Source organism: Limulus polyphemus, unplaced genomic scaffold (genome assembly GCF_000517525.1).
Source record: "Limulus polyphemus unplaced genomic scaffold, Limulus_polyphemus-2.1.2 Scaffold2714, whole genome shotgun sequence".
Taxonomy (NCBI): Eukaryota; Metazoa; Arthropoda; class Merostomata; order Xiphosura; family Limulidae; genus Limulus; species Limulus polyphemus.
Window position 1 is genome coordinate 112,103 of NW_013668324.1, and position 12,691 is coordinate 124,793.

The following is a 12,691-nucleotide window of genomic DNA, read 5'->3' on the forward strand; positions in this document are numbered from 1 at the left end:
CGGCAACAGCAAGAAAGTTTAAGACAAACATTGGCTGTCACAGCTTCAGCAAGATGAAATTAACAGAGCCTGGTCAGACTTGGCATGAACTGGATATGACGTATATCACTGAAAATATTTGATCTATATATCTGCTGTCTGTACTGCGTAATGAAAGGCAATGAACAGTTCTATCTCTGATGTTATACCAGTCCACATTCAAAGTGATGCTTCCTCTTTAATGCTCAGAGCACCATCTGCAATTGCTGCAATGTAGCCTTGGTAGTAGGCTCTAGAAAGTCTTACCTATCCATGGAAACCAATGTGGTTGGACAGAGGACAATGGATATTGAGGTTGAGCTAGAACCTTGTAATAAAATGCTGGCATATTAGAAGCACAATATTATGGAGTGGTACCACTGCAGCAACAGCTGTTGAATTTATCCTCTCTGAAAAATTATTTGATGTGACTCACTTAAAACCTTATTGTTAAAGAAATGGCTCCAATCATGGTCAAAATGTCAGTGATATCCATATGGTTCTGATACTCGTGTGAAATTGTGTTTTAGTTAGACACAGTGACACAGTGCTACCAGAAATATGCTAACCTTTTATCAGACACACCAATCAAATCCAGACTTCAGTCAGTTACTGCTGACATTGTTCTGGTTAATGGAGATAAGCTTGAGGTAAACAAAGGTGTGAGACACCATCCTGGCATTGGCGTTGTGTTTTACAAAATAATATAGTAATGGGCATTAGTATCTTAGGAATGGACTTACTACTACCATAGGCTGTGCAACAGGATAGTTGCAATTTTGAGAAAAGACCATTCAATGGAGGCCAGATAGAACTTTAAAAAATAATATTGTAGGAGGAAGTTAAGATTTACTCTAACGGATGAATGTTGTTCTATATTATTTTATGAATTCAATTTCGTTTGTTGTCACCAATTACAGCTGTGATGGAAATTCACATATGAAACACAGTATTTTCTCTCCAAAAATCAAGATGTATTTGTTCAGATAGTTATTCCTTCAAATGCGAGAAGTTTTTTTTAGTTATTCTTTGTGTATATGAACAGTTGGATGTGAAGTTACAATTTGGAATGGTTGTTGTATGATGTATGAATGAATAGCGACAGAACTTGATAGAAATGAATAAAAACCCTATAACCCGAGCGCTTTCAAAAGGTGGACTTTTCTTCTTCAGGGGCAAAAAAGAAAGGTTCACCTTTCGAAAGCGCTCGGGTTATAGGATTTTTATTTATTTCTATCAAGACTTCTTGAACCTACGTGTCTTTCTAACATCATGAATAGCGACAATACTTAATTGTAGTGCTAGCATTACTTCAGTTGCTCCACTTCTAAAAGCAGAAACATAATTACCAGAGCATTTAATACTGTTGGTTCAAGATTGTGCAGGTGATCTCAGTACTGAATGGTGAGAGGAACTCAGTGAGCTGCTAGCAAAGTTTGTTGGTATATTTGTCAGACTATATAGTTGCCATGATATATGGATTTTATGTCATCGCCACATAAATACAAGTGACACTTGTCTTGTTAAGTAACCACTGCACAGACTTCCTTGGAATAGTGAGAAGTTCCTGAAGAATGAAGTAATGCAGCTATCGGAGAGTGCATAACTATCAATAATAGTAATTACAAAGAAAAAGGAAAGGATACCAAGTTTCTGTGTTGATTTTAAGTAGGTGAATGCACTAACAGTTGTATAAACAGTTCAAAGATTAGCTAATGTATGCTTTATTGCTGTTGTAACCCAAGCAAGTGTGATAAGTGTGACATCTGGTTTGAGATGCAACTATTTGTCTCCAAATAAATGACACCGAAGATACTGAGACAGAGAGTGTCACATGCTATATCCAAGATGCGACAGTAGTTATTCTGCTCACTTGGAAATGTTGTGTAGACATTGTAATGTGTTGCTCAGAGGAAAACTAGGGATGCCAAAAAAGATTCAGAATTATAGGTTCTCCAATGCAGAACATATTGCTGGATCCCTCCCAGTCTGACTGCTGAAATACAAGCAGATTCTCATCCTTCATGACATTCCCTGAGAAACAAGAGATATATGGGAGGAGATCATCTTCAAACAAAATGGCGATTTTAAGTATGCATCAAATATTGTGAAACTATACCTATAGATTAATGGAGCACATATAACCACGGCTTGGCCTGCACAAAGTCTTTGAATATTATCAAGAATATTTGGGCATAAATGGAAAGTAAGAATGTCAAACTTAAACCAAAGAACCAGGACAAATTGAGAAAAATTGTACTAAACATTTGGAAAAATGTTTTCACAATCATTTATGTTCGCACAAAAAACAAGGTATAATGCTCTATTTTAAGCAAAAACAAAACACTAGTGCATTTACTTACGCTTATTTTGTATTTTCTCTAATAATATATTGTACTAATGCTAAATTGTTCATTTAGTTGCAGTTTATCATTGTATGTGGCTCCTGTATGTGTATCACCTGTGTGTTACCTTAATTGTTTCCAATACTGTATAGGAAGCACACTTGTCTATTTGTGCAGTGTCTTGACAACACAAGTTGATGTGAGGAACTGACTGAACCAATTTCAATGAAATTTGGTACAAGAAACAAGATGGAACCTTCAAAAACGGAGTCTACATGGATAAGCAATCAAATCAAACTTGAACGGGGTTCATATCAATTTTTATTGGGTGAAACCTATGCCAAATGAAAGTGATGATTAATGCCATGTGTAGAACAGGTGCCTACATGGCGAACGACGCAAGCGGTCGCATTATATTTCTGATTTGGAATTAAACTTGAATAAAAGACTACCAAATATTAAGCCAAGCCTTGAAGTAAATTACTTTTTACCTGTCTGCTACACACACACACAACAACATTCTTATTGTCATACCTGGCTGACTTTCTTTTTAATAATTCAAGCTGGTCTAAATGTGTTACTGGCAGTGTGGAGATACAAATATGGAAACGTTATTTTCCCCAGTTTTTTGTTGTTGTTTTTATAAGTGGGTAGGTATAAGAACGTGGATGATAAGGCATTATGGGTACTAGAGTAACGTTTAAGATTTGGTAATATGACCCTAAACAAAATTAGAACTGTAGGACATATTGATTTTAGTATTCGTCACGAGATGTTGTGAAATTTGCTTTTGTGCTCTGTTTGAAGAAAACTTGTGTGGTGTCTTTACTTCTTGTTAGAGTCAATCTTAACTACAGTTCTGCCAAACAAATATCTCGTGAACACGACTAAAATGTTGTTTATTGGTTGAAAGCAATAAAGCTTTTAGTATTGGCTTGTGACTGTTATGACTTGGCGAATAATTACATAAAAAGATGCTGTTATAACTGAATTAAATATATTACTATAAACATAATTATTTTCAATTAAGAAGCGATTTTACAATATTTTACTTGGTCTATAACATTATTTCAGCGTTTCTCAAAATTTCAGAGCTCAGGTATACCAATTTCAAGTTTTAATAAAATGAATGTTATTACATTCATGATTTTTTTACAACGAAAATAGTTTTAACCAATAAGATGTGGTAGCAACCCAGATGTTACAAGACATAAAGATAAGGTTCGTTTGTTGTTGTTTTTTTTTTTTTGGGGGGGGGGGAGGTTTGACAGAACACGTTTTCATATTAATCTTTTGTGTATTGTACAATCTCGCAGAGTTGGAATTCTCACCCCTTTCCCTGCAGTGACTTCATAGAAGCATCCCACCATCCATTCGTTACTGTACGATGCTTTCTTTGCAACATCCTTGATCAGCAAAACGTGACTAGAAGTGCAAGACAATGATTTCTGTGTGCTATGTGAAAACCACTTGTTACTCTATCTACTAACCAGAATTTTTCAAGCGATAACGAACATCTATTTACAATTCAAAATAATACAACGTTATAATCGTTACACAATAAATAATTATTAAAAAACAGGGACTTGCCCTAAAAAACACTCTTCGTCTGTTTCGGTGTCATATGACACTGTCTTCACTTTACCTCAATTTTCTGAAATTTCATTAAAAAAATTAATTTCGTTGATAATAATAATAAATATATAGAATTAATGTACATTATTAATAAGGAAAGAACTACCATTTCTCCATGAAGGAAGCGATTGAGGAAAAAAAATGTTTTAAAATAAGGTCCTATTATTTTTTAAATGTTAGCAAGGGTCTATATTATACCATATTTTACACAGCTGTTATTGACTTATTTCTTGAATAAAGTGGACACGTGCACTAAATAAACTTTTTTTTATAAGAGAATCAATTATAGTGAAACTTAGTTAGGGACTTCCCTTCATGATGTTGAAAAGTCGTGCGAAGTTTCATCCAAATCGGACCTAAACTGTGAGAGGAATATATAAAGATGTATATTATTAACTTTATTTACATATTAGATATCATGCTGTTTTATGTTCCTTGTCAATCTTTAATTTTGGATATTATGTAAATATCACTAGATCGTTAACGGAAGTACTTTGAATGTTTGTGTGAATTACAGTTTAAATTTCGCATATTGATATATATATATGTACTACCTCAGTCACTAGTGTTTATAATGATGTTCATTATCACTCTTGTTTTTTGTTTTTTTCATTCTAAAAATCAGATTTCCGAAACACCTATTTGTCACTACTGTCATGGTATCTACATATTAAAATTATATGGGAATGCTGAAAAAGCATATATAAAATTTCAAAAGAATTTACTACACATTGAGTTTCTGAAAGAATGCAAAGCTTTTAATTTATTTCCTAAATTTTAAAGTTTCCAACATCAATCTAAGATTCAGTAAACCCAGAAAAAAAAATTAAACAAAGAGTTACTGGTCTATTGGTCGGCGGCACGGGCACTCGAAAGCCTGGATAATCGTCCGTTTTTCAATTATCTGACAGTTAGGGTCTCTTTCTACTACCCGGCTACCAAATATTAATTTGAAAATTTAAAGAAAATATGATAATACAGTTGTAAACCTGGGTCTCTTGGTTGTGTAATAAAGAGGCTATAGAAGTCTACAGACCCGAAAAAGGAAATGTGTGTGTACTATATACAGTGTCTAAATACGTATTATGCGCTTAAAAGATATATATTTGTGATCAATTTAATGAAAGCTGTTATTTTCTATTATCCGAACATGACGTGGGTTCCCGGTATTTTTCACAGCGCGTGCCGAGCTCCAGATTTTCTATATGTGAAAACCTCTACTTTAAACACATACACATTGTTGATGAGACTGTTTAACTTTGACGTCACTTTACTTTTTTACTATGTGGCGCATTTCCTAAACAGGAGACAAACATACATCGACTTACACACATTTCTATATTAACAAAGGATGATTAAAAAAAATTATATCAATACTGAACCAATGTGTCTTGCTATAGAATTTCGCAAGCCCAAGGTATGTATTTTGTACAGCCAACTTGTGCTGTGTTACGGTTTGATACAACAGGATTATTTTGTAAGTATAATTAACTCATCGCTCTTGTACCATAACTGACTTTCGTCTGCGCTTTTAACTAAGATTTTGAAATAACAGTTTTGCATTATCATTTAGAAGTTTCAAACCTGACCAATAATCCCCAAGCAATTAAAGGTTATTGAAATACCTATTGAATAGTTAATAGAAAATTGGGACAAGCTAATGTCTTCAGAAAATTACTTTTTGTTTTATACAGTCTAGTGATAGTGTGTAATGACTGGAGAACCACGTTTTGTAACAAGATAATAATTCGCCAATAGCCGAGGCCTAATAAACTAGTTTAAATGATAGCGAAGTACTTGCTTTATAGATAGTGGGATGATTTCGAAAAACCGTCCCAAAACTTGCACTTTTTATTTGTAATTTATTATTCCTAATTTCGAAAATAACTTGTGATATGAGCAGTTTGAAAAAAACAGACACAAAACGATTAATGAACTTGATCAATTCGATTATTATTTCTTTAGATTGTAGGGAAATGATTAGAATTTGCACTGTTTTCGCGACTTACGCCTGATCTTAGAGGAAACGCTTTCTCATATACAAACAAATCTGCTTGGCCTGAAAGTTAACTACGTAGCGATCACGTGAGCCAATCGAAAAGCACTGTAAGAGCAACCATGTAGACGTATATATTGTGGGTGTCACACGCTTGGTTACAGTAAATAGAATGAAGATTCTCGAAACGATCCAGATAGCAGATTGAAAGTTCGTGTGTTTAGTTCTGGTCAACTGACGTTTTTAGGCATATGATGCATGATATAAGTTTTATAGAATGGTGAAGGTTATGCACGGGTTTACGTTCATAAAGACTTGGAAGAAGGTAGGCCTACGAAGGTGAACGAGGTAAAGCTGCTTCTTGTGCTAACCATCATGGCGGTCTACAGAGCTGAGTTGCTCTCGAATGCATCTCAGACGGTTTGGTATAATCTCCTGACTGCTTTAAGCCTAATTTTACTCATCGGAATATGTGGAGCACAAAATAACATGTGTCCTTCTAGTTGTTCATGCTTGGGAAATTTCGTCGACTGCAGCAGACGTGGTCTTATTGAAATACCTAAAGATTTACCTGTTTGGGTGGAATACTTGTAAGTTTGTTTAGACTTATGCTAGACATAGCTTATCCATGCACTTTGTACATTTTGTAATTTGTAAATATCTAATGTATTGGTCTACTTTGTTTTATGTTAACATGTTGTTTTTCTTTATAGTAGTAGTATTACTAAGTTCTACCTATGTAATCATACAAGTGTTACACAGTTTTACTGAGTCACAGTGAGTGCCACTGTTACTGTTAGGATATGTTTATGTTACATTAAAACTGTTGAACTTAATGATACATAATTATTGGGAATAACTTTTTATTACAGCCTTAAGTTAAAAGTTGTACTAAATATGTGAAAAATATATGTTAATGTTGGTAGTAGTAAATGCCAAGTTAATTTAAAGTTTTCTAGCACTAACAATAATCATTGGAATTTGAAGCATACTTTGTTGTATATGTTGCCACGTTAATTCTATGTTTGAGTAGTGTTCAGTCGTTCCCGTGGAATATTGCATTACAATTTGGCGGTTATGAACTTAAGATTAGAATGATATGACCTCCATCCGGGTGGCTCAGAAGTAAGCTTGAGGGCTTATAATGCTAAAATTCGAGGTTCAATCCCTGCAGTGGAATAGTACAGATAAATTATTATGCAGATTTGCCCTTACGTAAATAAACTAATAAACATAAATAAAGCCTATTTGATGTACACGGTAAAATAAAATTGGAAATAATATGAGTAAAGATCACATGTTAGTTATTTTTACAGTACCGCTGTAACTACTTGTAAGTTGTATGTAATTATTGCCACTAGTATGAAAGTGTATTGTGAGCTGGTGTACAACATAACTATTTAATAAGCCGATGTATGTATATACAAAACACCATGTATTTACATAGGAAAAAGCGTTATTAGCAGGATAGTACAAGGTTCGCAACGAATTTATGAAAAAATTAACTGTCAAGCACAACATTTGTCATCTTAATTTTTTATGTTTCTCGAAATGTAAATTATTTTCTTAACAGTTGTAGTTATGTTCATGTGCGTTAATGTAGACAAAGGTTAATAAATATTTCACATAGACGCCAACTTTTAGTTGTAACATACCAGAGATATGTTTTATTTATCAATTTCTGTTCTTGATTTAGCCGTGGGATGTCATACAGTTGGAAATTTAAAACTTAAAGCGTTTGTTTTGTTATCGTAATTTTATTGTTTTTTTTAAGTATTATACAAACAGCTCTTTACTCTGTCATTATTATGCGGAAAAAGGTTAGCCTTTCATGCCTTCTATATCATGTATTGTGTATTTCCAAAAGCAAGGAAATACTTGACGAAATATCAAAACTTGATTATTGTATTGAAGTTGGACCCGGAAAAAATATTTCAAAATATTTCATTCAATTCAGTGTGAAAAATCGTTCTCAAAGTCCCTTGGAAATAGAGATAACGAGTGTACAAAGTACGTCCTTATGGTAAGCAGGAGGTTAAAATTCAGCTAGAAGAAAGTTTTATTAGCTTTGTCTTTGTTTGCACCTAAAATTCCATGTTTTGATGTTAAACGTCTATGCCTGTAAGGAAAGAGAACTTATTAAGCCTAAAAACCGGGAAGAAAGTCAAGCCTGACAGAATATTTAAAACATTTATTATAGTTATTACTAAGTTTCAATGTGTTTTCAATTCCGACAATTTAACAAGGCGTTACTGGACCAACAGAAAAGTTTAATTTGTAATAATATTTTGAAATAATGCACACGAGAAATACCTTTCTGATTAATAATCTGTGACACTTTAAATAAATTAAATGTTTTAGAAGTCTGTGTAGTTCCAAACGTATTACTGTAGCCTAGGTTATTTGGGTTTCATACAGAGAAAATCCAAGCTTGGATAGCACGATTTTAAATAGCAAGTAATTAAACAGTAAAGTCCAGCTGAGAAGGTTTTTGACAAGACTAAGGATAGGCTTCGTCTGCTCATCTGGTTTCTCAATTAGTTGAAAGGCTGCTTTTAGTAGCCGAAAAACAAATGTTACTTCCAGATGTTCACCAAAACAGGCGTGATGTGGCACTTATCTTTACCACGTGACCAAAATGAAACGTTTTCTTCCACTTATTTGCCTTGTGAATAAAATATTTTTTTGAAAAACAAAAATATACACCTTAGTTAAAACGTGCGGGTGTCTGTCATGTGCCATTTAGAGTTAAAAGATGTACAACCTACTCTATAGATATGAAGGTCACAGGTGTGGGAAGTCATTGCATCCGTGATGCACGTGCGAGTTACAGTAAGGCAGCGATTTGTCACGTTTATGTTGTGTTTAAGATATATGAGCTGAGGGCGATACGACTGTCCCAACACCTGCATGGCTGCTGCTTCATGCCACGTGAAGGTTATGGTTTCTAAGGTTATTTCCAAGAAAAATGGAATATCAGTAACCGAATTATATACAGTATATTTTTTTTCCATGTAATGAAAAAAAGAATTAAGAAGATTGGAAAATTATATATTTTTTGTGATTATGTTACTGTCAAGTGTTAAATTATTTTAAAATTTGTACTTCTGTGGTGACTAAGGCATCAGCTTATTATGTTAAATACTTCGCATGACAACAGCTTACGAAACTTCTGTACTGTAAACTGTGCTATTGAACTTTTTAAGTACTTGCTGGGCTGTAAACAGCGCCCCCCCCCTCTCGTCTGCGCCTGGAAACTGAGAGAGAAATACAAGGGATCCCGTGGGGAGGAGTCCGACTGAAAAGGCTTGGTTGGATAAAATAGTTTTTCACGCCAAGGATTCAAGCTTTTGTGTACGGAATTCTATTGTGAAGGTTTTCACAAAACTAGAAGCGTTCGAGACGTATCGGCGTCTCCTGTCGCTTGGGTCCACTTGGCCTAAATCCCATATATTGTTCTGGATTTGAAAAAGCGTCAACACATAATTGGTGATGGCTTTACGGAATCTGTTTTGTTGGTGACTTTTTTTTTAAAAGAAAACATCCACTCCCTGCGCTATTTATAAGGCGCTGTAATCACCAAACGTTCCCGTCCTTCTGACTTGAAAAATCTTTGTATGTTGGTAACGTGAATTGTATTTCGTAAACGTAACACCTGCCTATTATGTACGTGTCCAGAAATATATTTAGTTTATAATGTTTAGAGGTTTAGTGAAGCCAGTAACGTGAAATAGGCTCACGTGAATTGATAGCAACAGTTGTGACTGTCGGATAAGGATAAGTTTGTTTGAAGTTAAGCACAAAGGTACACAATGGGCTATCTGTGCTCTGCCCACCACGGGTATCGAAATCCGGTTTCTAGCGTTGTAAGTCCACAGACATTCCGCCGTGCCACTGGGGGGCGATGAAGATAAGAGTTCAGACGCTATATAATAATAATAATAATAAAAAGGTGTGATTTGATTTTCTTGCAAAATCAATTTTTGTTACCGCACGTCTGATCACTGAGACATATTGAATGACACACGGTTTCTCTTAAACCATCCCTGAATACTATACTGTGGCGTATCTGATGTCTCCAACACACCTAATAAACATGATATGGTAAACGAATGCAGTTGTGATCGTGTCTATTTATTAGTAGTTCAGACAAAGTACAATTTGAAGAGGACAGGTTCGACAGAAAATAACGATTATTTGATTGGTGCATTATACAACTTATCGTTTTTCTTAGCAATTTCTTCTGATCTTCTGAAATCATCTGATGAGTTAATGGAAGATAAAATATTTCCTTTTTTAACTCTTTCGAAAGCAGAATTGTGATTTCTCTACTGGTGGTTAACTTTAACCCAGGAAGATTGACAGTTGGTTACTGGTGGTTAACTTTAGACCAGGAAGATTGACAGTTGGTTACAGGAAAACAATTTTATGTCCATAGAACAAAATCAACAAACCAGTAGTCAAGGGCAGTAAGTTAGAAATGCTGTATGTAGCTGGAATGACTTAGTTTCATTAAATCTCTGTGAAATTTGATTTGTAGCAGAAATATAATCCAAGAAACCTTATTTAAAATAAGCTAAAAAACAAATTCAGTGTTTTTAAAAGTGTGTTGTTTTTCCTTTGCAGAGAATTACAGTACAACGATTTGACAAATATTCAAGAAAATGCTTTTGAGGGAGTACCTAAGCTTAAAAGCTTGTAAGTATAATTTTGTGTGTGTATATAAACTATACAATTAAATATTTTGATGACAGATTTTATGTTTGCTTCCAAACGTGAAATGGGATCAGTATTTGTTTGCTTGTAGTTAAGCTCAAAGCTACATAGTGGGCTATCTGTGTTGTGCCCACCACGGATATGAAAACCCGGTTTTTAGCGTGGAATCGGTAAGAGAATAGCATTTTGATCAATTGAAACGTGTGTATTTTGTTTGCCTTAACACATTTCTCTTTAGTCCTAACGATGTCGTTTCTACGAATATATGAAAAGCCAAACACACTCTAGTTAAAGCTATTAATTTATTGACGTTTTTATGAAGAATTAATTCAAAAATGAACCTTTGAATCGTTAGGGACCGCCGATTTCTTCATGCTAAATGCTAATACTTTGATTCAACAGTTGTTCTGCGTTACAGTGGGTTTTTACCAGCGGATCCTAACTTGGCTGGGGTTCCTGGGTACGGACCTCGTGCGTTAATTCGGATGCCCCTAAACATTGTACTTCAGAGAATCTGAGAGGTACTTGTATTTAACTACGGTGATATATGCCGAATATCGGGGAAGCACTGAAATCAGTGGGCCTAATGTTCGTGATGAAAATCACATTAGATGGTGTGGTGTGCAAATGGGAAAATAACATCTGTAGCTTAACGCGATTTTTACTATTATCATACAGTGTCTGTAGGCCCCTTGGTGGCTCAGCAGCAAGCCCGAGGGCTTCTAACCTTAAAAATTGGGTTTCGATACCCCCGGTGGCCCAAGTACAGATGACCCATTGTGTAGCATCGTGCTCAACAAACAACAGTCAGCCAGTCTTGTGAAATGTGTAAAAACCATGTTAATAGAAAAAACTATTTATCTTGTTGCTATCAGAGTTGTAATTAAATCTGTGCATAATTATATAATATGCATGTATATTTGTATTTTAGGTTTCAAATATAACCCGCGGGTATAACTATAATAGTGTACAGGAATAAGTTTAACTTGATTATGTGTATGTGTGTGTATATATATATATATATATTACACACACACAAATAATTTTGTTTTAAATAAACGTAAACATCTATTCACTCGAGTCATAACTATGCAGTTGGTATGAAAATCCAGAATTTTCATAAAACAACTTTATATTTATCCCTGCTGGAAATCTTCCTTAGACAAACACAGAACGTTTAATGATTGTAAATTAAAATAATTTCCTAATGGCTTCACATCTTGTATAAAATTGACCGACGTTTTAGAAAGATGATTATTACAAAGTGAAGCTGATATATAAAAAATAAGCCCCTTTATTTTAAAATCAAGAAACTGAAATGAACATTTCGTACTTCAAATGTATTAAACGTACTAATCACTTACGTTGTATAAAGTAATAACAAAAAAAAAAAACATGCTCCAACAGGCCCGTACGCAGAATGTTTGAAAGGGGGGTTTCTAATTTGTGAGAACAAAAGCCAACACAATATACGAAGCATGCTAATGTTACGGGGTCTGGGGGCATGCATCCTAGACAATGTGTAAAAATAGGTGCTATGAGATTAAATCTGGAAACAATTTTGTGTGGAATATAACTTAAACATTTACATGGCTGTTCGCGTAAAATCCACTAACATCCAATGAAAAGTCAACAAATCATCATTCTGTTGTAACATTGTATGGGGCGCCAGACTTAAATTAACATAAATATATATGTTTTATTATAGTAAAGTACTGTACTATCTACATGGTAGACTAGTTATTAATGGTTAAAATATATTACTAATTTAAACAACTGTGTACAACAGTAGTATATCAACTATTTCAATCAATGGCTATCATATACGTACATGTAGACTAGTTATTAATGGTTAAATTATATTACTAATTTAAACAACTCTATACAACAATAGTATATTAGATATTTCAATCAATGGCTATCATATACGTACATGTAGACTAGTTATTAATGGTTAAATTATATTACTAATTTAAACAAC

The 12,691-nt window shown here is 34.2% G+C and overlaps 1 protein-coding gene across 1 annotated transcript in view; it reads left to right on the forward strand.

The window, feature by feature from the left end:
- Nucleotides 1–6,142: 6,142 nt before the first annotated feature.
- The window catches only part of LOC106467710 (leucine-rich repeats and immunoglobulin-like domains protein 3), a 50,346-nt gene continuing 43,797 nt past the window's right edge, over nucleotides 6,143–12,691 (forward strand). The window contains exons 1-2 of the mRNA XM_022395902.1: nucleotides 6,143–6,584; nucleotides 10,621–10,692. Of these exons, the coding sequence (XP_022251610.1) occupies nucleotides 6,370–6,584; nucleotides 10,621–10,692 (287 nt within the window). The 5' untranslated portion in view covers nucleotides 6,143–6,369. The remainder of the gene's footprint in view (nucleotides 6,585–10,620; nucleotides 10,693–12,691) is intronic.